We start from the raw sequence: 21,315 nt of genomic DNA on the forward strand, positions 1-21,315 counted from the left end.
ATTGGTAGCCGGCAGCAGGGGCGGGGACCTTGAGCTGATTGGAGAAGGGCGGTGCTGGGGCGGACACTACTCTCCGATTGGCTCGTGTTCCGGGCTGCGGTTGCGGATTGGGCTCCGGCACTGTCATGGTGCCGGAGGGCGGGGCGGGGCGGAGTGGCGCCCTGTGTGGGCTCAGCGCGGGCGGTGGCGTGAGGGGCTCCGGCGGAGACATGTCCTCGGGGGTGGCCGCGCGCTGCGACGCCAAGAAGCTTGTGCGCTCGCCCAGCGGCCTGCGCATGGTGCCGGAGCACCGCGCCTTCGGAAGCCCGTTCGGCTTGGAGGAGCCGCAGTGGGTCCCGGACAAGGAGGTGAGTCCTAGCCCCTGGGTCCCCGGCCAGAGCCTGGGCGTCTCCCGCCTCCGCCCTCGGGGCGCTCGGCCGCGGCTCCCGTCGGGCGTCCCCGCCGTCCCTGCCGAGCCGTGAGGGCGGTGTCTGTTCCCTGGCGGTCATTGGCTGCGCGGTGCAGAGTCGGGGGCGGTGGAGCGGCCGACCAGCGGGCTGCTTGCGGGTACCCGGGCTGGAGTGGGTCGGGGGCGGCGAGGGTGAGGGAGTCGGCCCCTCCTGCCTACTGGAGGTGCGATGCCAGGAGTTTGCAGTCTTCGGAGTTCTGAACTCTGCAGAGCTTGGGCCACTTGGGAGAAAATGGGAGCACTTCATGCATTCCATGCGAGTTTATTTCAGAGTAAATTAGAAGGCATCTGCGTGAAGTACTGGTGATTTTTGTAAACTGAAAACTTTTTACGTTGATTTATTCGTGTGTGTATGCGCCTTTGCCCCCATGCCACAGCGCGCGCATGTAGATCAGAGGACCACTTGGGGAAGACAGTTTTCTTCTTCCACTATGTGGGTCCCGCGGGTGGAACTCGGGTCTCAGGTGTGGCAGCACGTGCCTTTATTTCGTGGGCCATCTCAGTGGCCCTTGTAAATTCATTCATTCTTTTTTTCCCCTTAAAGTGGGTCTTCACTGTATAGCCCTGGCTGTTCTGGAACTCACTACATACACAGTCTGGCCTAGAACTCAAATAGATATGCCTGCCTTTGCCTGGTGCTAGGTATGCACTACCTGTTGCTCTGTTGGCCTCGAACTCACTGTGGTCTTCCTCAGCCCCCTGCGTGGTGGGATTAAAGGTGCGCTCCACCACACCTGGCCTCCTCGCAATTTTCTTAAGCTGGAATCTGTGTTCAGAACTCTAATCAGCTGCTCCTCTCCCCTCGTGATCTCATCCATAAGTAGGTGAGGCCCGCAGCTTCCTAGAGCAAGGGCCAGCATTCTTAGAACAGTGGGCACAGGGGGCTGGAGAACCCACCTGTGCCACCAGAAGCTGCAGCTACCTGGCCTCGCCACCCCTTCCCAACTCTGAAATTACTTGAGAGTTCCTAAAGAGAAGGTTCATGTCAGTACTCACTTCTTAGAGCCCTGAAAGGGGGCCCAGACTAGTCCTGGGTATGCTGGGCATGTCACTGAGCGGTCCCTGGTTGTGCCATTTCAATTCTGTATTTACTCTTGCGCTTAATTAAGTATCTGTCCACACAGACTGTTCTTTTCTTTCATGTCTGTAAAGTGAATTGAGCACAACACTGAGTGCTCCTAACACTCCTGAACTGTGTAACGGGTAAGGTTAAGGCATGATTTAGGTAGATGTCTGAGTTCAGGGCCAGCCTGGACTATGTAGTGAGTTCAGGCCAGCCAGGGCTACACAGTGAGACCCTGTCTTAAAATGCCAAAAATGAGGGGGAGTTGGGTAAGATTGGGACACAGCCTGTAACTCTGTAAGTCCAGCCCTTGGGAGACTGAGACGGGATAATAGTGTGTGACCAGCCTGGGCTACAGAACTGTTTCAAAACAACAAGGAGCAGTTGCTGGGGAGATGGTGAATGAGTGTCAGTGTTAACACCCAGAACTGGGCAGGCATAACTGTTTGCAGGAGAGCCCAGTAAAGCACAGGTTGAAATAGGGGGCGCGCGCGTGTGTGTGTGTGTGTGTGTGTGTGTGTGTGTGTGTGTGTGTGTGTCAGGTATAGAGTCCAGTTGGGGTGGGAAGCCGTGCTTGTGGGGAACAGGAGAAACTGAGGCTCTTGGGAAAGTGTTCTCACTGGCTCTAGACTCGCTTTCTCAAGATTTTCCCTGTTGGTCTCCAAGGAGCCTTTAAGTTAGGTGTTTTTACCCGATGCAATCTTTATATAAGACTTTATAACTTATTCCCCATAAAATCTGGACTGGCAGAAATGCCATGTCCGTGCCAAGATGGGAGGGGAGGTTCTGTGACAGGTAACTGTACCAAGGGGGAGGAGGGCATGGGCTCTGTGTCCCAGGTCAGGCAGAAAGGGCTTTGCTTTGTAGGAGTGACCAAGGCCGGAAGAGGGCACAGACAAGCGTGGGTGGCGGGCTCCCACAGAAGGTAGGGTGGGGAGGGTTTGCTCAGGGCCGGATGGAGGAGAGCGGCCACTCTACAGTCCAGTCAGGAACCAGGCCTGCGCTGTACTTGGCACTCGAGAACCCAATTCAGCCTTGGTGATCTGGAGTGCCTGCCAAACCTGGCCTGGCGCGGAACCCAAGGGGGCCTGTGCCTGTGATCTTGGTTGGCTCTGGGGGAAGGGTGGGATTTCACCCACAGTTGTTTTACAAGGATCACAGTGTAAAGTTCACCTTGTGCTCTTCAAGAGCTTCCCTGTGTGTTCTAGCTCTGTGACCAGCAGCCCTGTGACAGGGCTGGCCGGAGGCTTCAGTCCTGTGGCTGAGGTTGGCATAAACGTCAGGAGAAAGTTCCTGCTCTGCTTCCAGGCTGTAGTTAGCTTCTCCATTCATCGTCTTTGAGTTGAGTTCTTTGACCGCTCTGTAAACTAGAAAACCCAACAGCATCCCTGAGATGGAATCGCACTCTGGGCAGCCAGCTTCCAGCCCGCTGACAATTTCATTTCTTCTTGTCTCATGCTTATATGTGTGTGTCTGCTCTTTGCTTTCTTGTCTGTGCACCACATGCAGGCTTGGTGCCTGCAGAGGGTATTGGGTCCCTAGAACTTGGTTTTGAGTCACCATGTAAGTTCTAGGTACTGAACTCAGGTTCTCTGCAAGAGCAGCAAGTGCTCTTGAGTGCTGAGCTATTTCCACAGCTCCCGAACTGTGTTTTTGTTTAAACAACTCATTGGCTTCCCATTGATTAATAGTCTTTGGCAGCACTTTACCCCTTGAAGCCGGCTTGCTAGGCCCTCTTTTTTATTGGTGTTTTTTATTTATTTATTTATTTATTTTTTTTGAGACAAAGGCTCACAAAGTTGTCTGGGCTGGTCTTCTGATTTCTTTGCTTCGTCTCCTAAGCAGTGGCAACTGCAGATGCCAGCCACCCCCGAGGCCTCCCTAAGTTAAGTGATCTTGTGATCCAGAGCCTGATGCACTGGCCCATGGGCGGACAGTTTTTACACAGTGGTGGATTAAGGACAGTGGGGTCAGGGTTGTCTCATCGCTCCTTCCTCAGAGGGAGGTAGATGTTTGTCTTCAATGCTGTTTTTTAATGTGTCTGAATGTTTGCCTCTGTGTGTGTATGTGCATGCACCATGTGTGTGCCTGGTGCCCAGGGGTCAGAAGGGGGTCATTGGATCCCCTGGAACTGGAGTTACAAATGGTTCATCATGTGGGAGCTGAAAATTGAACCCAGGTTCTCTGCAAGAGCAACAAGTGCTCTTAACATCTGAGCTGTCCCTCGAGTCCTTAAACCTTGTTCTTTCTGCAAACACCCACTTAAGCTTACAGTGTTATCTTGAGACCACGTTCACCTTGTGCTATCCTGTCTGCTGTCAGATGTCCCTGAAGCTGTGGGTAGGAGGCTAGTCCTTTCCAAAGAGCTGGAGTGTCGGCCCCTGAAGTGTGGACTGAGTCAGTACTGAGACAGTACCTTCTGAGTACTCCTGACCTAGCCCTGGTTTTGTCCTGGGTCCCTCTCATTCCTTGCTTCTCAAGGCTGTCTCACTTAGCTGGAAGACCTGAGCGGGGGCCACTGGGTCAGACTTGAATAGACCACCATTGAATGAGCAGGTGCTCGGGGACCTGGTGCTGGGAACGGGGCATAGGTGGAGATTTTCTGGGTGGGCTCACTCTTACCTGTCCTGTCTCTTTGTCCTTCCTCTGTCTCCTGCCTGACCAGCTTCTTCCCCATCTCTGGAAGGTGGAAACACAGGGCACCGTGGGGCACAGGGCACCGTGGGGCACAGCAGCCTGCCCCGCCCAGGCCGTGAGTAGTGTCTGCTAACCTTGGCCAGAGGCTCAGACAGCAGGCGGGTCTCATGGGGCCACTGCTCAAGCTGATTCTCTCTCTGCCCCGGCCTCCTCCTGGGCCATGCATGCAGGGTCCCTAAGTTGCTGGCTGTACAGGTTGCCTAGTCTGCTCCTCTGGTCTCAGTTCGGGGTCCAGGCCCGGGGTGTGGAGTGACGCCTGCTGCAGACAGCTGTGCCGCACAAGTGAGGCAGTAGGTTTCGGGCATGGGTAGTGTGTCCTCGTCTGCTGAAATAGCCCTGTCACGTGCAGGCCCAGACGAGGGAGGAGCTGCCGCAGCTGGCCCGCACCTGCCTCCTTGCTCCCCCAGGCAGGCCCCCCACTGGCTCAGGGCTGATTCTGTGGCAGGACTTTAACCTTTCATAGCTTTATCCACTCGTGGTTCTTTGTTTTCATGTTAAAGTGCTGGGCTGATAATTTGAAGTTTCTTTTATTAATGAAATCAACAGGAAAATTGTTTAAAAATCAGTTCATTTTCTGAATAAGCACACTGATTATGTTTTTGTTATTTTGAGACAGTCTTACTGTATTATCTCAAGCTGTTCCCAAACTTACTGTGTAGCTGTGAGTAACCTCGGACTTGGAATGATCCTCCTGCCTCAGCATGGGATTGTAGGCTTGAACTAAGCCTGGGAGTGTGAGGGGCTGGGCAGGGAAGCCATGAGCAGAGGGAGTGCACTGTGACCGTGGCTGGGGTGAAGACAGTGTGGCTTTTAGCGGCTAAGTGGGGAAACCCAGATTGTATGTGCAGCCACCTCATGATGGGACTCGGGGAGGATGGGAGGAGCCCCAGGAGCACCTGTGTACAGGTGACCAGTCTGGACAATGAGGTACTGCCCTTGGGTGAGTCACCAGCCATTGTTATTTCTTGCTCTTACATTTCTCTACTTTTTTTGTTTTTTTAAATTTCCACCACCAGCTTTTTTTTTTTTTTTAAGATTTATTATGTATACAGTGTTCTGCCTGCATGTACGCCTACATGCCAAAAGAGGGCACCAGATCTCATTACAGATGGTTGTGAGCCACCATGTGGTTGCTAGGAATTGAACTCAGGACCTCTGGAAGAGCAGCCAGTTCTCTTAACCTCTGGGCCACCTCTCCAGCCCCCCACCTCCACTTTTTAAAAGAAAAAAATAATGATGGTGGAGAATGAAAACCAAAGGGCCCTTTCAACCTTTCTAAACTCCAGGCGCGGAAGAGGCCAAAGACAGGAAAGAGATCTCTGCATTAAGAGGGTGACAGAGAGATCTAAGGAGTCCCTTGGATCCTAGGACCAAAGCCATCTAGTGACAAATGGGACCATGAGGTAGGAGGAACTGGGATTCTAGAAGGAGCTACAGGTGGTCTGGTACCTACCTCAGGGAGGATCCAGAACTCGGGGGGCCGCAGGCAGCAGGGGATGGTGCAGGAGCAGGAGCACCAGCTCCGTAGAGCTGGCAGGTCTGACAGGTCTCACAGGGCCTGACATAGCCGCTCAGGCCAGGGCTTGTTCACTCAGCAACCAATGTGTCACACTGGATCCTGAATATCCACTACAGTGTGTGTGTGTGGGGGGGGGGCGGCGGCGGCGGGGGGTGGGGGTGGGGGGCTGGGTATGGCAGAGTGCACCTGTAATCCTCCACACCAGGGAGGCAGAGATTGGCAGATTCCTGGGACTCAATGACCAGCTAGCCTAGCCTGCTTGGCAAACTGTAGTCCACTGAGAGACCCTACCTCCAAAAACACTTGAGGTTGACCTCTAGTTTCCATGTGGGAGTGCATGTGCGCGCACGCGCGCGCACACACACACACATACACACACACACACACACATACACACACACACACACACATACACACACACACACACCCCTACACCCCTTCAGCTGATCTGATCACAGCATTCTACCATGCCATGTAAGCTGTTCTCTGATGGTCATGTGTGTTGGGTTCCAAGCCAAAGCTCGCCTGTCATGGCTGGCCAGGGTGGCCTAGGGACTATAAAAATACAGCTTCTCTCCCAGAACTGGCAGTACTGTGACTTCCTTGTATAATCGCACTGTGACCACTGTGTAGTGGTTGTAGCCGACATCCAAGTCAAGGAAGACACCACATTGTAGCAGGGAATTGATGCTGTTCAAAGTGTGGAGTGCTCGTGAACAGACAAGACTGAGGGCAAAGGCCTCTGACAGCTGCTGACTGGCCTTGGGACAGCTCCAGAGGCTGGGATGGGCCAGGCATAGCCTCCGAGACCAGAAACCAGCATAAGAAGAGCTAGGAAGCAAAATGCTAGCCATGAGCTTAGGGATGTAGAAGCTCTCTGTGGCGCTCACTAGGGCTGGAAGAACCTCAATCTTGGTATCTCTGTCCTTGCTGCAGTGATGCCCCAAAGGGTCCCTGTTCTCCCTCAGTGAAAGGATATTGAGCATGGCCCCAAGGATTCCTCAGAGGCACCTGCAGAGGCTTGGTGTTGGCCTGTCATGAAGCCGGCCTCCTCATCAGATAGGAATTTCTTCCAAGCAGCCTTTCATCTGCATGTTTTGTGGAACACATGTGCATCAGCCTAGTGCTGGGTCCAAGTTCAAGGGAAGAGCTGCAGGCTCTTAGGTGATGGTCCCATGTTCTGTGCCATTTCTCTGTGTGGGCATCTTCCAGAATCTGCCTGTGACAAGGCCAAGAGATGGAATAGGTCAGGCTCTCAGCGGGGTGAGAAGGAATCCTCCAAACATCACCTAGCTGACGTAGCAGGGAGAACAGTGAAGAGACACCCGCACACGTGTAGGTGGCCAGGACCTGGGATTCTCAGGGTTCTGGGTTATCAGGTTCTATTCTGTGTGGTCCCAGCCACATTCAGACCCGATGGCCTGTGCTGCAGAAGGTACCTAGTGGCCAGGTGGTGTGGGAGCCCATAGAGGTTTCCTAGTGAGATTTGAGCTTGCTTTACCTAGCAGGGCTGCATGAGGGGATGGATTGACCATGTGCATGCTTACCAGGCGTTTGGAAGGGTCTGCCCTTCGCTGTGCTAAGGAGAGGTCTTTTGCTCCACCCTTTGGCATTCCTTTAAAAAGCCCTTTAGAAGAGAATGAAGGGGCTGGTGGATAAGGATCCAGGCCCTCCCGAGGTTATCCAGTGTTTTTGTCTCTCTCCCCTCTGTATTTCTATCTAAATCTCTTATCCCTCACTCCTCAAGAGTACCCTGGAGAAAAGAAGGTGGGGGCAGGTCCCCCACAATGTGGATCCCATGTTTCTTCTCTCTTGTCATGTTGCCATGACCGAAAGCCTCTGACTGACCACACAGTGTGCTCGCCAGCAGAGCCAGGGACTCCTGTCCTGCCCCCATGCCAAGCTTTGTCAGGCTGCACAGCCCTCTGTCAGTGATGAGATCTGGAATGACCATTAGATTAAAAAGTCTTAGTCAAAATATGACCCACTCAGTCTTTCTTTTTTTTTTTTCTAAAATTTTCTAAAAAAAGATGTTCTAGGAAGAGCAGACCAGTGAGCCATCTCTCCAAGCCCATAATATGCCCATTCGTTAATTCATTCATTTTTTAAAAAAAAAAATTTTTTTGAGACGGTCTCAATAAGTAGCCCTGGCTGTCCTTGAACTCACAGAGATCTGCCTGCCTCTGTCTTCTGAGTGCTAGGACTCACTACAACTACCTGGTCCATTATGGCCATTTCTCCCCCCTCCACTTCTCTCCCCTCCTTCCCTCCCTCTCTTCCTTCTCTCTCTCTCCCTCCCTCCCACCCTCCCTTTTTTCTCTCTCAAGACAGGGTTTCTCTGTGTAGTCCTGGCTGTCCTGGAACTTACTCTGTAGACCAGGCTGGCCTCAAACTCAGATCTGCCTGCCTCTGCCTCCCAAGTGATGGGATTAAAGGTGTGTACCAGCACTGCCAGCCCATTAATGCTATTTCTAATCCCATCTTTTTCGATATTTCAATTCATTTTGGTCTTCTGTCTTCGTTCTTACTGGAAGGTATGGTGGTATTTTATTTGTACTGAAATTTGATTTTCATTGTATGTTAATAAATAAAGTTGCCCGGGGGTGAAAGGAAGTTCTCCGTACTGGGAATCTTCTCTCACTCCCCACCTGTGGGTTCTCAACATTTAGCAGTTCTTAGTTCTATCTCACAGGAAGCTTGTACTGTTCCCTTGTTTTCAGGTCACTACCTGTCACCATGGCTGATGCTCCCTGGTGTGGGAATTTTGGCATCTCTGCTCATCACTTCACACATCACTTTGTACACAAAGGGGCCATGGCCCAGCGTCACTAGCACCTCCTGAGGCTGGGGGAGGCTTTGTGTTCCAAGACTGTGGATGTCTTGGTACATGGGACTTAGGACAAGTCTATCATAACTCATCACATCAGTGACTTCATTTTCATGGAAAAAGTCTCCTTCCATGGATTAGCAGAATATTTATAGCTGGAATTACTCCTCCAGAGCCAGGTTTAAGCACCCTACCCTGGGTGTGAGTGGGGACATTGAGGGAAGCTGTCAGTGATAATCATCTCATACTTCCCCTCCCTCTAGAGCATGCAGGAGGCTAGTTAGTTCAGGCAGAACCTTCCCTCACGTGGGAGTTGTGTGCCTTTGGAGTTGGCCATCTGATGGTCACCAGACACTTTGTGCCAGGAAATCACCCGTACACTGAACATGGTGTTATTCCCGCTGGGCACTGCAGACGCAGCTGGAGTCAGTGACTTCCGGTGGGCTGAATAGTGGCTGTTCATGAGTGGGAGGCTCTTGAGACAGCATTCTCACCAGGGATACTTGGGAAGAAATGCTGTGACCATTCCTCAGGGCTCTAGCCCTCAGCTGGTTCTTCCAAGGTGCCTGCAGCCTCTTCAGTAGGAGTCCCAGGGCTGCTGGGTACTCACTTCAGCAGTGGAGACTAGCCAGCCTCAATCCCATGGGCACCTGGGCAGATAGCCCTATACATGTCAGGTTTTGGTAAACATGAGTCTTTAAAAACCTTTTTAATTATGTGTACGCAAGTGCAGGTGTCCATAGGCCAGAAGAGGGAGTCCATTTCTCTAGAGCTGGAATTATAGGCAGTTGTGAGCTGCCTGATGTGAGCACTAGGAACTGAACTCAGGTCCTCTGGAAGAACAGCTGGTGCTCTTAACTGCTGAGCCATCTCTCCAGCCCCCAACACGAGTGTTTTAAATACAGACAGTTTGCAGTGCAGGCTGGGCTGGGCCTGGGTTTTCCTGCTGTGCATCCTTCAGGTGTTCTCTCCTGGTTGGGATGCTGTCCTGGGTACAGGATCAGGTCATCTCTGTTCTTACGTGTGATGGATACAGGCCTTTCCTCAGCACCACCATCCTTCCTGCCTTGCTCACCCTGTGTCCTGGGCTTGTGAGCTCCATGTGTCCAGTTAGCATGACTTGTTTCACAGTTCAGAAAGAAGGCAGTGGCCCTTGCCTGCTGTACGATCCAGCCTTCTAGTGTGGGGTGAGCAGCTCTGGCAGATCTATGAGTTTGTGGAGAGAATGTACTTCTTAAAGTTGTGGTGACCCTTGGAGTAACCAGCTGGTGGCCACAGAATCGAGGTCCTCAGAGTATCTGAAGACACAACCAGTATGTGTCCCCTGGGTTTGATGGCACTGGGTCATCTGGAGAGGATACTTCTTGTTGTGGGTCTTGCTATGAAACAGCCCCTCTGAACAGGATTTATACAGTGGAATTGGATTCTGGGGTGGGAGAAACTTCAAGCATGATGCAGACTCGGTGCTGTACCCTGTTCTGCCTCTGCAGCAGAGGAAGGCAAACACCATGAGAGTGGACTCAGCCCTCCTCACTGTTGAGAACTGTGCATCCACCACCCTATCCCCACATCTTTCATGCCATCCTAGTCTATACTGTTCTGCAAATTCCATGTGCACAGGAGACCATCTGCCCAACAGTCCAGTCTCAGAGCCTTTTGCTTCTCTCCTGTGTATAAGCCTCTTCAGGACATTTCAGGCCATACTGGACCTCTCATCCTGTGTTCTACTCTAGCTTCTTTCTCACAGGCCCTAGTCAGGTATGCATTCAGAGACAGCTTTATATCTCAGCTATCTAGAGCCCTACTTCTCAAGAAGATTCCCCATACTTTCCTTTGTCTGTAAAGCAGGCTTGACAGATCCTTTCCCCAGGGTAGGTCATTTACTGCTGTGGAGGGTCACGTTCATTTCACAGCACTGATCTTTGGCTCCTGTAACAGGATGAGGCAGCTAGAATGAGCTGCCCCTGCATACAGAGTCTGAAAGAACAAAGCCCTTCTGAATCTGAACTCTGCTGCAAAAAAGTCAAACTGTATGCTTTTGCACCCCACAAAAGAGTGGCCATCGGACATTCAGGCCAGGCCCCAGCTAGGGCGCCTTCAACCTTAAAGCTGCTCTCCTAACCTAGAGCCTTGGGCTGTGGCCTGACCAGTCTTGTCTGGCTTCTGAGCTGGACACTGATCTTGGGCTGTCCTGCCTTGCTGTTCTATAGTCTGCCTCTGCAGGCTGCTTATACTGGCAGAAAGTTGGCTTTCTTTGCAGCCTTTCCTGGCACCTCTTGGCTCAACCTCAGCAATTAGCCAAGTGACAGATCTGGATTATAATACTGTTGTGTTTTTTTTTTTTTTTTTTTTTGGGGGGGGTGGTTTTTTCCAAGACAGGGTTTCACTGTGTAGCTTTGTGCCTTTCCTGGATCTTGCTCAGTAGACCAGGCTGGCCTCGAACTCACAGAGATCCACCTGGCTCTGCCTCCCGAGTGCTGGGATTAAAGGCGTGCACCACCACCGCCCAGCGGATTATAATACTGTTATGTTCTCTCCTAGTGTCCAAGATGTATGCAGTGTGATGCCAAATTTGACTTTATCACCAGAAAGGTAAGCTGAGGCTGTGGGTATGTGTGTGTCTGTGTGTCCCAATTCCTCAGAAGAGCTGGATCTTCCAGGGCATTTTGATAGTCTATTTCAGTTACTGGTGTAACAGGCAGGACTGAGCTGCCAAGGAGGCTCAGAGACAGCATGTTTAAGGGCTTGGGTTGTAGCTGAGTGATTGAATGGCTTACCTAGAATGTACAAGGCCCTGGGTTCAAACACTAGGCAGGCAGGCACGCACGCACGCACGTGCACACACACACACACACACAAACACACGGCAGGTGGCTCTTTGGGTTCAGTTTTCCCAAGTGAGGCAGAGCTCTGCTGTGTCCAGCTGGGTTTGTGTGGAAGTGACACATACAGCCACAGATGCATTCAGGGTCCCGACAGGACTGGCTAGCGGAGCGGGCCTGGTGCATCTGTGTTGACATTACTCACTGCCCAACCTTCACCCTCATCAGCACCACTGCCGCCGCTGTGGGAAATGCTTCTGCGACAGGTGCTGCAGCCAGAAGGTGCCGCTCCGGCGCATGTGCTTCGTGGACCCAGTGCGCCAGTGTGCTGAATGTGCCCTGGTGTCTCACCGCGAGGCTGAGTTTTATGACAAGCAGCTCAAGGTGCTCCTAAGTGGTAAGTGACAGCATGTCCACTCGCCATGCTTAAAATGTGGCCTGCTCCAAGATGGTGTGTCTTGCCCTCTTCCCTACTTTCTTTTGGACTTCCTTAGAGATGGACTTCCGAGATGGAAATGTTCTGAGAGGTCAGTCTGACTCACTGGGCACTGCCCCCAGATGGACAGGGCGCCTGGCTCAGCACCTTCTCCAGATGGAAGGCTGTCACTGGTAGTCGAGTCTGTGGCTTGGCTCGCAGAGGCCTGGAGACAAGCTGTAACAGGTGCAGGTGCAGGTTCTGAAGCCCATCCAAGGAGCACACAGGAGAAGAAAAGGGAGTGCTTTTGGGGTGCAGCCTGCCTCCCACAGCTCTGCCAAGCAGCACAGCCTCTCACAGGCGAGGGCCAGCCTCTGCTCTGCCATTTGGTCTTGCCCAGTCTGCTCTAGAGTTGAATGATCTGGGCCTTGATGATGAACTCTCCTACTTGCCGTCTTTGATGGCTGTAACAAAGTTCACAGCTTTGTGTGTGTGGCAGTCAGTGCCTTTATTTCTACTCTATGTGGGTGGGCATTTTTCCTACACATATCTGTGCACCATGTGTCTGCCTCATGCGTTCTCCTGGAACTGGAGTTACAGGCAGTTCTAAGCCACCATGTGTGTGCTAGGAATTGAACCTAGGTTCTCTGAGAGAACAGTGCTCTTAACCACTGAGTCATCTCAAGCCCCAGTCAATGTCTTTTTAAGCTTATGAGACCCTTAATTCATTATTGCCTTTTTGCCTAACTGAAGGGATCCTTAACACAAAGCTGTTATTTGTGTCAGCCTGTCCTCTCCCATCTGGTCACGAGGAAGGAGGCTTTTCTGTCCTGAGCACATGGGTCTGGGGGCAGGGAGATAAAGCAGTAGGTCCTTTGTAACCAGTTTGGTTTTGTCTTCCAAGGAGCTACCTTCCTTGTTACTTCTGGGGACTCAGAGAAGCCTGAGACCATGGTTTGTCGTCTTTCCAACAATCAGAGGTAAGAGGTGAAGTCCCACTGGCACCGGGCAGTGCCATCATAGGCTTTACACGTCCTCAGTCTCATGTCTGTCTGTCTGTTGTAGATGCTTGATTCTGGATGGGGACAGCCATCGTGAAATTGAGATTGCACATGTCTGTACCGTGCAGATTCTCACAGAAGGCTTCACTCCTGGAGGTACATGCCTTTCCTGAGCAGGAGGGTCTCTAGTACCTCTATGGGCAACAGGAGGTACTGCACTTGGTCCTAAGATGGCCTGCCATGCTCTTCATCAGGGCTTGTGTTAAGTCAGTAACTTTAGAACCCACAGGAGGGAGGAGGGGATGATGAGGGGAGATTGGCCTGGTGTGCCCATGGTATCCTGTCACCGAGATCACTTACTTACTGTAGATGGCTCCAGATGCAGTATCTGAGGCTCCAGACATGGTCTGTGGTGGGGGCTGATCCGGAGCCTCCCCTGCAGGCATCTGTGCAGCTAAGACCTTAGTGATCTCCTTGATGAGCTTCAGTCTTAGCTCCACCCTGCAGGCTGAACTGCACATCGCACATTCTGAACTTGCAGATTGACCTAGCGCATCTTGTTTTCCATTTTCTGACTGACTCTCGGTTGTTTCTTCTTTGCACTGCCTGCCTACCTTCTTCAAGTAGAAAAAGACATTCACACTTACACCAGCCTCCTGGGGAGCCTGCCTGCCTCTGAAGGTCAGCCTCCATCCTCCCTGGGTCATTCTTCCCAGCATGCTATGGTATCTGTTCCTCCTCTGGCCCCTTTGCTTCTGTCCCTTTGGGTGGATTCTGAAACTTGGGTTCACCTCTTTTGATTAAGAGAGGTAGTAGGTCCAGTATATGAATCTGTAAAGCATAAGTGAAAATGTCCTGACAGAATAAAGTTCAGTTTGCCCAGTTCTTCCCAGGGGGAAGTTACTCAAGCGCTGACAAGCTGGCCTGCAGTAGGCTGAGGCCTGGTGTGTAGGTAATCCTTTGCTGATCGGGCAACCGGTACATGCGGTGGGCAGCAGTTTTAATCACTGCACCCACAGTAGCTTGCCTGCAGGGATTCCTGGTTCTCAGTTCCTCCGTCTCTGTCTGTCTCTTGAAGGTAGTGGTAAGAGGCCTGCCTAATGAAATACAACAAGGTTGGCGCATGGAGCAAGGGCAGGGTCTGGAATCCACTCAATACCTCCTTCACCCCGCCCCCGCCCCCCATCAGGAAGCCTAAGGTCAAGAATGTACCATGCACATGCCTCTAGTGTCTGTAGAGAGCAGAACAATGTGTTGACTCCCCTAGAACTGGAGATACAAATGGTTGTGCTACCATGTGTAGGTGCCGGGAACTGAACCTAGGTTCTCTGCAAGAGCAATCAGTGCTCTTAATTGCAGAACCATCTCGATAGCCCCCATTGGGGGGTAAAATTTTGATGGCCATGCAAAGCACAAAACAGCCACAGCCAACAGTGGCCATGGCCACATTTACATACATTTTTATTTACAAAAGCTGAGGGTAGACATAGCCCAGATAGGAAGTTCTGCAACAGCTTGGGTAGGGCAGCTCAGCCCAAGGCCTTCGGGTGTGTTTCTAGGCCTCTGAATTAGAACTTACTTCAGAAAGCCTTTGGGGTGGGCCCAGCCATCTTAGCCAGAGCTTTTGCAGGCAAGGAAGTCAGGCCTCTTCCTGGCTATGGTCTGTATGTTCAACTCACCCCACCGGTCAGTGGGACCCAGGCTGTTTTGATTTAGAATTAATGTCTGATTAGAGGTGGGTCATTTCTCAAAATGTTTTTTTTTCTGGTCACGAGGCTAGTAACCATGCCTGACAGAACTAATCTGCGTCTCAAGTTGCTTGTTTCTAGGGCACAGCCTAAATTCAGATCATTAAGCTCAGAGCAGCTGGTCATAGCCCAGAGATGGAGCTGTGGCTTGGCAGGCTGACCCCCGACATTCCCATGGGGTCCTGTGAGCTGTGGAAGAATGGCACTTGACAGGGTAGTGTGGCATTGCGCCTGCATCAAGTCTGCCCGGCTGTGGCCTCCAAGTCAGGACTGATGTGACTATGTGCTTGGCTTATCTTCTGATGGCCAGGCCATTCCTAAAGTCGTTTCCACACTTCACTGCTCCACTCTGGCTGAAGACTGTGTGTGTGTGTGTGTGTGTGTGTGTGTGTGTGTGTGTACACGCGCATGCATGTGGTCTCTCTGAAGGTTGGAAGGAGAACGCCATGATCTAGAAGGCTTGGCAGCTTCTGGACTGTTGGAGAACAGGACTTACTCTGTGAAGTTTAGTGATATGGTACCATTAGTTTATCCTGGTCCTGGGGCGCACAAGTCTTTTATATTCCTTTCCCATTCTCTGTGCACACGGGGTCTCTGCAGAAGCAGGAGCTAGTATCACTTACCACTGCATGTTTCCAACGAGGCTGCTTCCTGAGCAGCCCACAGGGCCTTAGGATCCTGTATGATACCTCATCTCCCTCCTCCAGTGGGCAGCACTCGAGCCACAGGGATGTTCCTGCAGTACACAGTGCCAGGGGCAGAGGCTGCAACACAGCTGAGGCTGATGGCTGGAGAGGATGCAAACGGCAGCAAGAGGCAGGCAGCAGCATGGCTGGCAGCCATGCACAAGGTACCGTGGGCAGGGCTGGGGAGGCTGAGCGCATGGAGTTAGAGACAAGTGTGTATTTCCCAAAAGGTTGCCACATAACTGGGATGCCCCTAGTTACTCCCCTAAAAGGCACATGGGCTCATCTCTGATCAGGCCCAGAACCAATCATGCTTTCTGGTATTCTGCAGGCTACCAAGCTCCTCTATGAATCACGAGACCAGTAACTGCAAGGGAACTGAGCCCAGCACATCAGGTTACAAAGTCCAAGCTGCTTGCCTCTGCCTGAGCACTCAGGGCTCTGCTCTGTGTGTGCTTGGAAATGCAAATCAAGTATCTGGAAGCAGTGTTCGCGTATCTAGTGCAATATGTACACAGTTGATTAACGCTTTCAAGAGCTGACATTGTAGTGGATCGTTGGTACTTTCAGGGTTGGGAGAAGCTGCACTACAGTACTGAATCAGTTTTAGTATAACCTACACCAGGTTTATTAGAGATTTTTGGCCCTGTTCCTACAGAAACAAATTAGGTGGTGGTCACTCAGGTCCCTGGTTGAGCATTGGACCCTGCCTATCTCCAGTAGCCCATTTACAATGCCTTAGCCTGTTTGACTCCATTTATTTTGTCACTAATTTGGGGCAATGAACAATCCTTTTATATGTCACTAAGGGGGAGGCATCACCTTTGTGTTTTCTACTTTTCACTTACTATTCACTTTATTAAAATGACTGTACAGTAATTTGTATATAAAGCGTATGATTAAAACTTATTTTGAAAGCACACAGCAGGCTCTGGCCTCACTTTGTGTAGCTGTCCTGCGTCCAGAACACAGACTCCCAGCCAGGTGTGAGACAGCAGTTTATTGTGCATGTCACACAGCAGTGGTGGTGGTGGTGGGATGGCAGAGGCTGTGCTGCTCACAGGGCATCACTTCTCAGCGCCACCCTGACTACAGCACTGCTCCCAGAGCCTACACACGGATTTACACATAGTTATGCACAAGACTCACATGAAAAATAAAGCCTAAGGGCTTGTGTTTCAATGAGGAAGAAATATTTCCAACACAGTTCTAGTAGTTTTCAACGGCCTAGTTGAAAACTAATCTTAGTGTAGAAAAAGCCTGTCTACAGAGTTCAAGCTCCAGATATAGAGCTGGCCTCACTTGGAATGTGGCCACAGTGACTGCATTCCGGCTGCCTGGTGGCTTTCCTGACCTGGGCCCTGCCCAGCCTCCTGTGTCTAACTGCGCTCAGAACAGAATGAACTCACGCCGCAGGGGGGCTAAAGAGGACACTAAAAGCTGCAGGAATCAGATGACCCTGTGTGCTGAGGCATGTAAGTCCAGCCACAGCATGAGCTCATCAGGTTAACTAAACAGAACAGTTTCTAAATGGGCTCCTTTGGTAGTGAAAGGAAATAAAATTCTTTTGAGTGGGAATGTGAGAAAGGATGATGGTTCTGAGACTTTCCAAGGAGGGCAGGGCTGTAGCCAAAGCCATCTGGTAGCAGCTTGCTTTTGCTGAAGGTCGGAGACATCGAACATGAGAAGGGGCCTGTGGGCCGAGTCAGTCAGAGCTTTGTCTTCATTGGCAACCGTCAGGGTTCATAGTTTAGGACTGCTTACTGGCAACAGGGGTGGGTGTTTTGGAAGCTGGATATTTATTTGGATTTACAGTAATTGGCAAAAATGCAGTCTTCTGAAGGCCAAAGTACTACCTGTCCAGTTACTGCAGACTGGAAGGCCTCCCTGGGAAGCTGGGATTCACATTGTGGATACTGTCTGCTAAAGTGAGCACCATGAGACTGGCCTAACTTCAGTTTCTCCAGGGCCGCTGGAATCCTTCCAGTAGTTCCCAGGAGCCAATGTGGTACTCCAGGGAAAGGTCAGGCAAGTGTTCGCTGCCGGGGCTTGATCCGTGGATACAACTGGGAAGCAACAGACAAGAGTTCGGTCAAAAAGATGACTGAGAAGGAATTATCCTCTAGGTTCCTCTCCTGTCATCTCAGCAGCCTGCTCAGTCCTAACCTCAGCTGTCCTCTTCTTCACTGAGACCCAGAGGATCCTGTCCCTCTTTTTAATCACACCTGAAACCCTGTTACTTTCTGCTAGGCCCCTGACGATGTAAGCTCCTCGGGTGCAAGCACCTGTGCTTGTCATGGCAAACCTTCCTGCCAGATGTCAAGGCAAGTGATTATGTGCCACAGCACCCGAGAGCAGAGGCAACCTTTCTATTAAAGGACGGACAGACACCATTATGAATGCAGCCTGGCTGACAACCCACACTGCTCCATTTTACAGGCTTTTGAGCAATCAGGTCTCTACCCCTTGCTGGCAGTTAACTTTTCCATCCTACCTCAGCCTTCCACATGCCAGGATTACAGAGGTTGGGGATTTAGCTCAGTGGTAGAGCACTTGCTTGGGCCCTGGGTTCAGCTGTCAGCTCAGGAGAGGGAAGGGGTTACAAAACAACCAAGCACTAGGATTACAGTGTGTGTTACTACACCCAGCTCTTAGAGAATTCCAGATCAGGGAGAACTAAGTGGCGTGGCTTAGTACTTGCCAAAGTTCACCATGAGCAAAGCAGATTGACTCTAACCTCCCCACATGTTCTGCCACGTGGAAAGCCAGACTCTAGAGACTCAGGGGCTTGCCCATATACAGATCAGACTGCTAGGGCTTGGGAAAAAGTGTTTCATTCTACCCTGATGTCAGCAGAACTGAACCCATGCCCTGAATGTCTTTGTGATGTCTGTACAAACACAACAAGGCCAGCTGACTTCCAGTATCTAAGGTCTAAGTGTGCTGAGTGCTTACTTACCCCTAGCAAGTTTTTGGGCACATAGCCCTCCCGGTCCCCAAGACGAGCCCACCACCACTCAGTCTCATTTTCATCTTTGCGCCTCAGGATGGTGATGGCATCCCCTTCGTGGAAGGACAGCTCATCGCTGTTCTGGGCCTCGTAGTCCCACAAAGCATACACAGTGCCTTTGTTCATCACTCCCAGCTTCTCTTGTACCCCTGGGACCAAAAAGAGAGAGGCTTTAGTAGAGGGTGGCCAACAGAGGTAATGGAAACCCGAAGTTACATCAAGAGCGAACTTTGGGCAGTCATCAGGTAGGGGGAGCTGTGACAGCACTGAGTAGCAACCAGCCAGCTGCACATGGTGGCTTGCACCTTGGGTGTTGGAAGCATAAGGCCACACAGGGTCTACTTTCAGGCCTATCATTGCTATCACTGCTGAGAAACCTTTTTCTCTTAGCGGGAGCCTATGTGACAGCAGCCTCTTCCTCACATGGGCTGGGTTTGCCAGGGCCCTTGGGCCTGCCCAGCTTCATTAATACCCAAGAATGTTGTTGCCTGCCTTTGTTGTGGGAGTTCAGTATCAAGGGTAGTTTGGCTGTTATTGCTTGTACCACTAAGCCAAACAGAGTAACTTCACAGAGTTGTATGTGGAACCAGTGACTTGTAACTACTTAACAGAGGACAGGTTGAGCTCCTATATTTCTTACACTGGCTACAGCAACTTAGTTAGGGTGCTTGAGGTGTGTAGATGGCCCCAAGCCGGCACAGAAGTGGAATCACCCTGCTTCAAGTCATGCACCCAACAGCAAGTGTGTAGACCAGTGCTGCCTGGCTAAATGCAGCTCCCACTCCTGGGACCCCAGGGTATTCCACTCTGCCCCAGAAAAGACAGGGTTTCTGTGTAACCTTGGTTGTCCTGGAACTCACTTTGTAAGCCAGGCTGGCCTCAAACTTAGAGACCCACCTGCCTTTGCCTCCCCAGTGCTGGAATTAAAAGTGTGCGCCACTTAGCCGGGCGGTGGTGGCGCACGCCTTTAATCCCAGCACTCGGGAGGCAGAGCCAGGCGGATCTCTGTGAGTTCGAGGCCAGCCTGGGCTACCAAGTGAGTTCCAGGAAAGGCACAAAGCTACACAGAGAAACCCTGTCTTGGAAAACCAAAAAAATAAAAATTAAAAAAAAAAAAAAAAAAAAAAAAAAAAAGTGTGCGCCACCATTGTACCCACTGTCCTCCTGAATCCAGGGCATTCTTTTTTATTTTAGAGATTAATTTATTTAGTATGTATACACTGTTCTGCTTGCATGTATGCCTACACACCAGAAGAGGGCACCAGATTTCATTACAGATGGTTGTGAGCCACCATGTGGTTGCTGGGAATTGAACTTGGGACCTCTGGAAGAGCAGCCAGTGCTGTTAACCTCTGAGCCATCCGTCCATCCCTCCAGGGCATTCTTACTCTTCAGCAACTGGAACAGAATCTTCCTGATGGGATTTTTGTTTAAGGTAGTCTCACTATGTAGGTCAGGTTGGCCTGAAGCTTGTGGTCTTCCTAAAGCTTTCTAAGTGCGAGGATTATAGGTTTGTACCACCCAGATACAAATGGGATTTTCAGATGTTTGGGGTGAGTGTAAAGGCAATGAACACTTAAGCGTGATCTCACTGAGCCAGACTCTAGGCCAGCATATGGGACACAATGCTGATTAGCCAGGGGAAGCAGCTGAGGCACATGAGCTTTCCTACGTACCATATAGAAACTGAGAACACTGGATGTATCCCTCTTCCATCTCTTCACACTTGTCTGCAGCAGTCTCAATGTCACTGATGGTGGAGGCAAAGATAGCAGCTCCACTTTCCACCAGCTGCTTGCAGAGGTGGACACTGTTGCAAGAGGCAGCACAATGCAGTGGTGTCCTAGAACCAGAGGGGAAATGTATAGTCTGGCATCAGCCAGGGCTACCTGGCTCCTGTGTAACAAACCTCCAAGAATTTTGATGAAGGTACCATACCTTTGTGCCAGGCAGGTTTCTAGGTATTTTGCTAATTTTATGTGTATGGGTGTTCTGCCTGCATGTATGTCTGTGCATCATGTACATGCAAAGGCCAGATGAGGGTGTCAGTTGATCTCCTGGGACTGGAGTACAGATGATTATGAGCTGTCATGTGGGTGCTGGGAAGCAAACCTGGGTCCTTTGGAAGAGCACTCAATGCTCTTAACCACCGAGGCATCTCTGGAGTCCCAAGTTTCAACTTGCTTTTTGTTTTGTTTGTTTTTGAGGCAGAGTTTCTCTGTGTAGTCCTAGCTGTCTTGGAACTTGCTCTATAGACCAGGCTGGCCTTGAACTCGGAGATCCAACTACCTCTGTCTCCCAAGTGCTGGGATTAAAGGTGTGTGATGTTACATCCATCTTCCAAATTTCTAGTTTAAATACTCCTTTTTTTTGTTCTTTGGTTTTTCAAGACAGGGTTTCTCTTTGTAGCTTTGGAGCCTGTCCTGGAACCCACTCTATAGACCAGGCTGGCCTCGAACTCAGAGATCTGCCTTGCCTCTGCCTCCTGAGTGCTGGGATTAAAGGCACGTGCCACCACCGCCTGGTGTTTCTAGTTTTTAAAGTCTTGGTTAATTACTTAGATGGTGTGTAAATCTTTGGAAAAGGGTGACAAGGTATGGATCAAGAAATGGCCCATGTAATAGTAGATGCTCATGCAGAGCAATGTCAACACTTATAACACATTTAAAGAAACATTTATTTACAACTGGCTAAGATAATAATTGTGTATGTGTATGCACATGTGTACTCTGTGTAGGTGCAAGTGGAGGCCAAAGGATGACTCTGTGGGATCTTTTCTTCATTTGATTCTCCACCCTGTTTTTAAATACAGTCTCTAATTGAACCTGGAACTGTTCTGGCTAGCAAGGCCATGGCATCTTCCTGTCTCCTGCCCCCAGCTACAGGATTACAGGCATGTACCACTACACCAGCTTTTACATGGGTACTAGGGATCATCTCCCTTCACAGCAAACACTTTACCCATTGAGCAATCTCCCTTGCTCTCTTGTCACAATTTAAAAAAACAGGTTAAGAGCTGTCTGGCAGTTCAAAATAACCCTGCAGCAGACCAATGGGCCTGAACCTGGATGCAAGTGGA

The 21,315-nt window shown here is 50.8% G+C and overlaps 2 protein-coding genes across 9 annotated transcripts in view; one reads left to right on the plus strand and one right to left on the minus strand.

Moving 5' to 3' along the window:
- Positions 1 to 145: 145 nt before the first annotated feature.
- Positions 146 to 16,146, plus strand: Zfyve21 (zinc finger FYVE-type containing 21). 5 transcript variants are annotated; one of them, XM_028883721.2, is made up of 8 exons: positions 146 to 347; positions 11,096 to 11,146; positions 11,605 to 11,773; positions 12,696 to 12,771; positions 12,857 to 12,948; positions 13,417 to 13,473; positions 15,248 to 15,390; positions 15,558 to 16,146. In XM_028883721.2, the coding sequence occupies exons 1-8, from the start codon at positions 210 to 212 to the stop codon at positions 15,591 to 15,593; spliced, it is 762 nt and encodes a 253-aa protein (XP_028739554.1). In that variant the 5' UTR covers positions 146 to 209; the 3' UTR covers positions 15,594 to 16,146. The 5 variants fall into 5 exon arrangements, with proteins under 5 accessions (XP_028739554.1, XP_028739556.1, XP_028739555.1 ...); XM_028883723.2 differs by having other exon boundaries at positions 15,251 to 15,390; XM_028883722.2 differs by having other exon boundaries at positions 147 to 347; positions 13,420 to 13,473.
- An 856-nt stretch (positions 16,147 to 17,002) lies between these two features.
- Positions 17,003 to 21,315, minus strand: part of Ppp1r13b (protein phosphatase 1 regulatory subunit 13B) — an 86,277-nt gene continuing 81,964 nt past the window's right edge. For all 4 annotated transcript variants that reach the window (XM_028883720.2, XM_037210877.1, XM_037210878.1 and 1 more), the window contains 3 exons: positions 19,913 to 20,079; positions 18,186 to 18,385; positions 17,003 to 17,292 (listed from right to left, as the gene is read on the minus strand). In XM_028883720.2, the coding sequence (XP_028739553.1) occupies positions 17,251 to 17,292; positions 18,186 to 18,385; positions 19,913 to 20,079 (409 nt within the window). In that variant the 3' untranslated portion in view covers positions 17,003 to 17,250. The remainder of the gene's footprint in view (positions 17,293 to 18,185; positions 18,386 to 19,912; positions 20,080 to 21,315) is intronic.

Source organism: Peromyscus leucopus, chromosome 14, assembly GCF_004664715.2.
Source record: "Peromyscus leucopus breed LL Stock chromosome 14, UCI_PerLeu_2.1, whole genome shotgun sequence".
NCBI lineage: Eukaryota > Metazoa > Chordata > Mammalia > Rodentia > Cricetidae > Peromyscus > Peromyscus leucopus.

Coding starts and splice junctions, on each gene's coding strand:
- Zfyve21 (XM_028883721.2), top strand. CDS start 210: ATGTCCTCGGGGGTGGCCGCGCGCTGCGACGCCAAGAAGCTTGTGCGC. Junction 348..11,095: donor AGTGGGTCCCGGACAAGGAG/GTGAGTCCTAGC, acceptor GTTCTCTCCTAG/TGTCCAAGATGTATGCAGTG. Junction 12,772..12,856: donor CGTCTTTCCAACAATCAGAG/GTAAGAGGTGAA, acceptor TGTCTGTTGTAG/ATGCTTGATTCTGGATGGGG.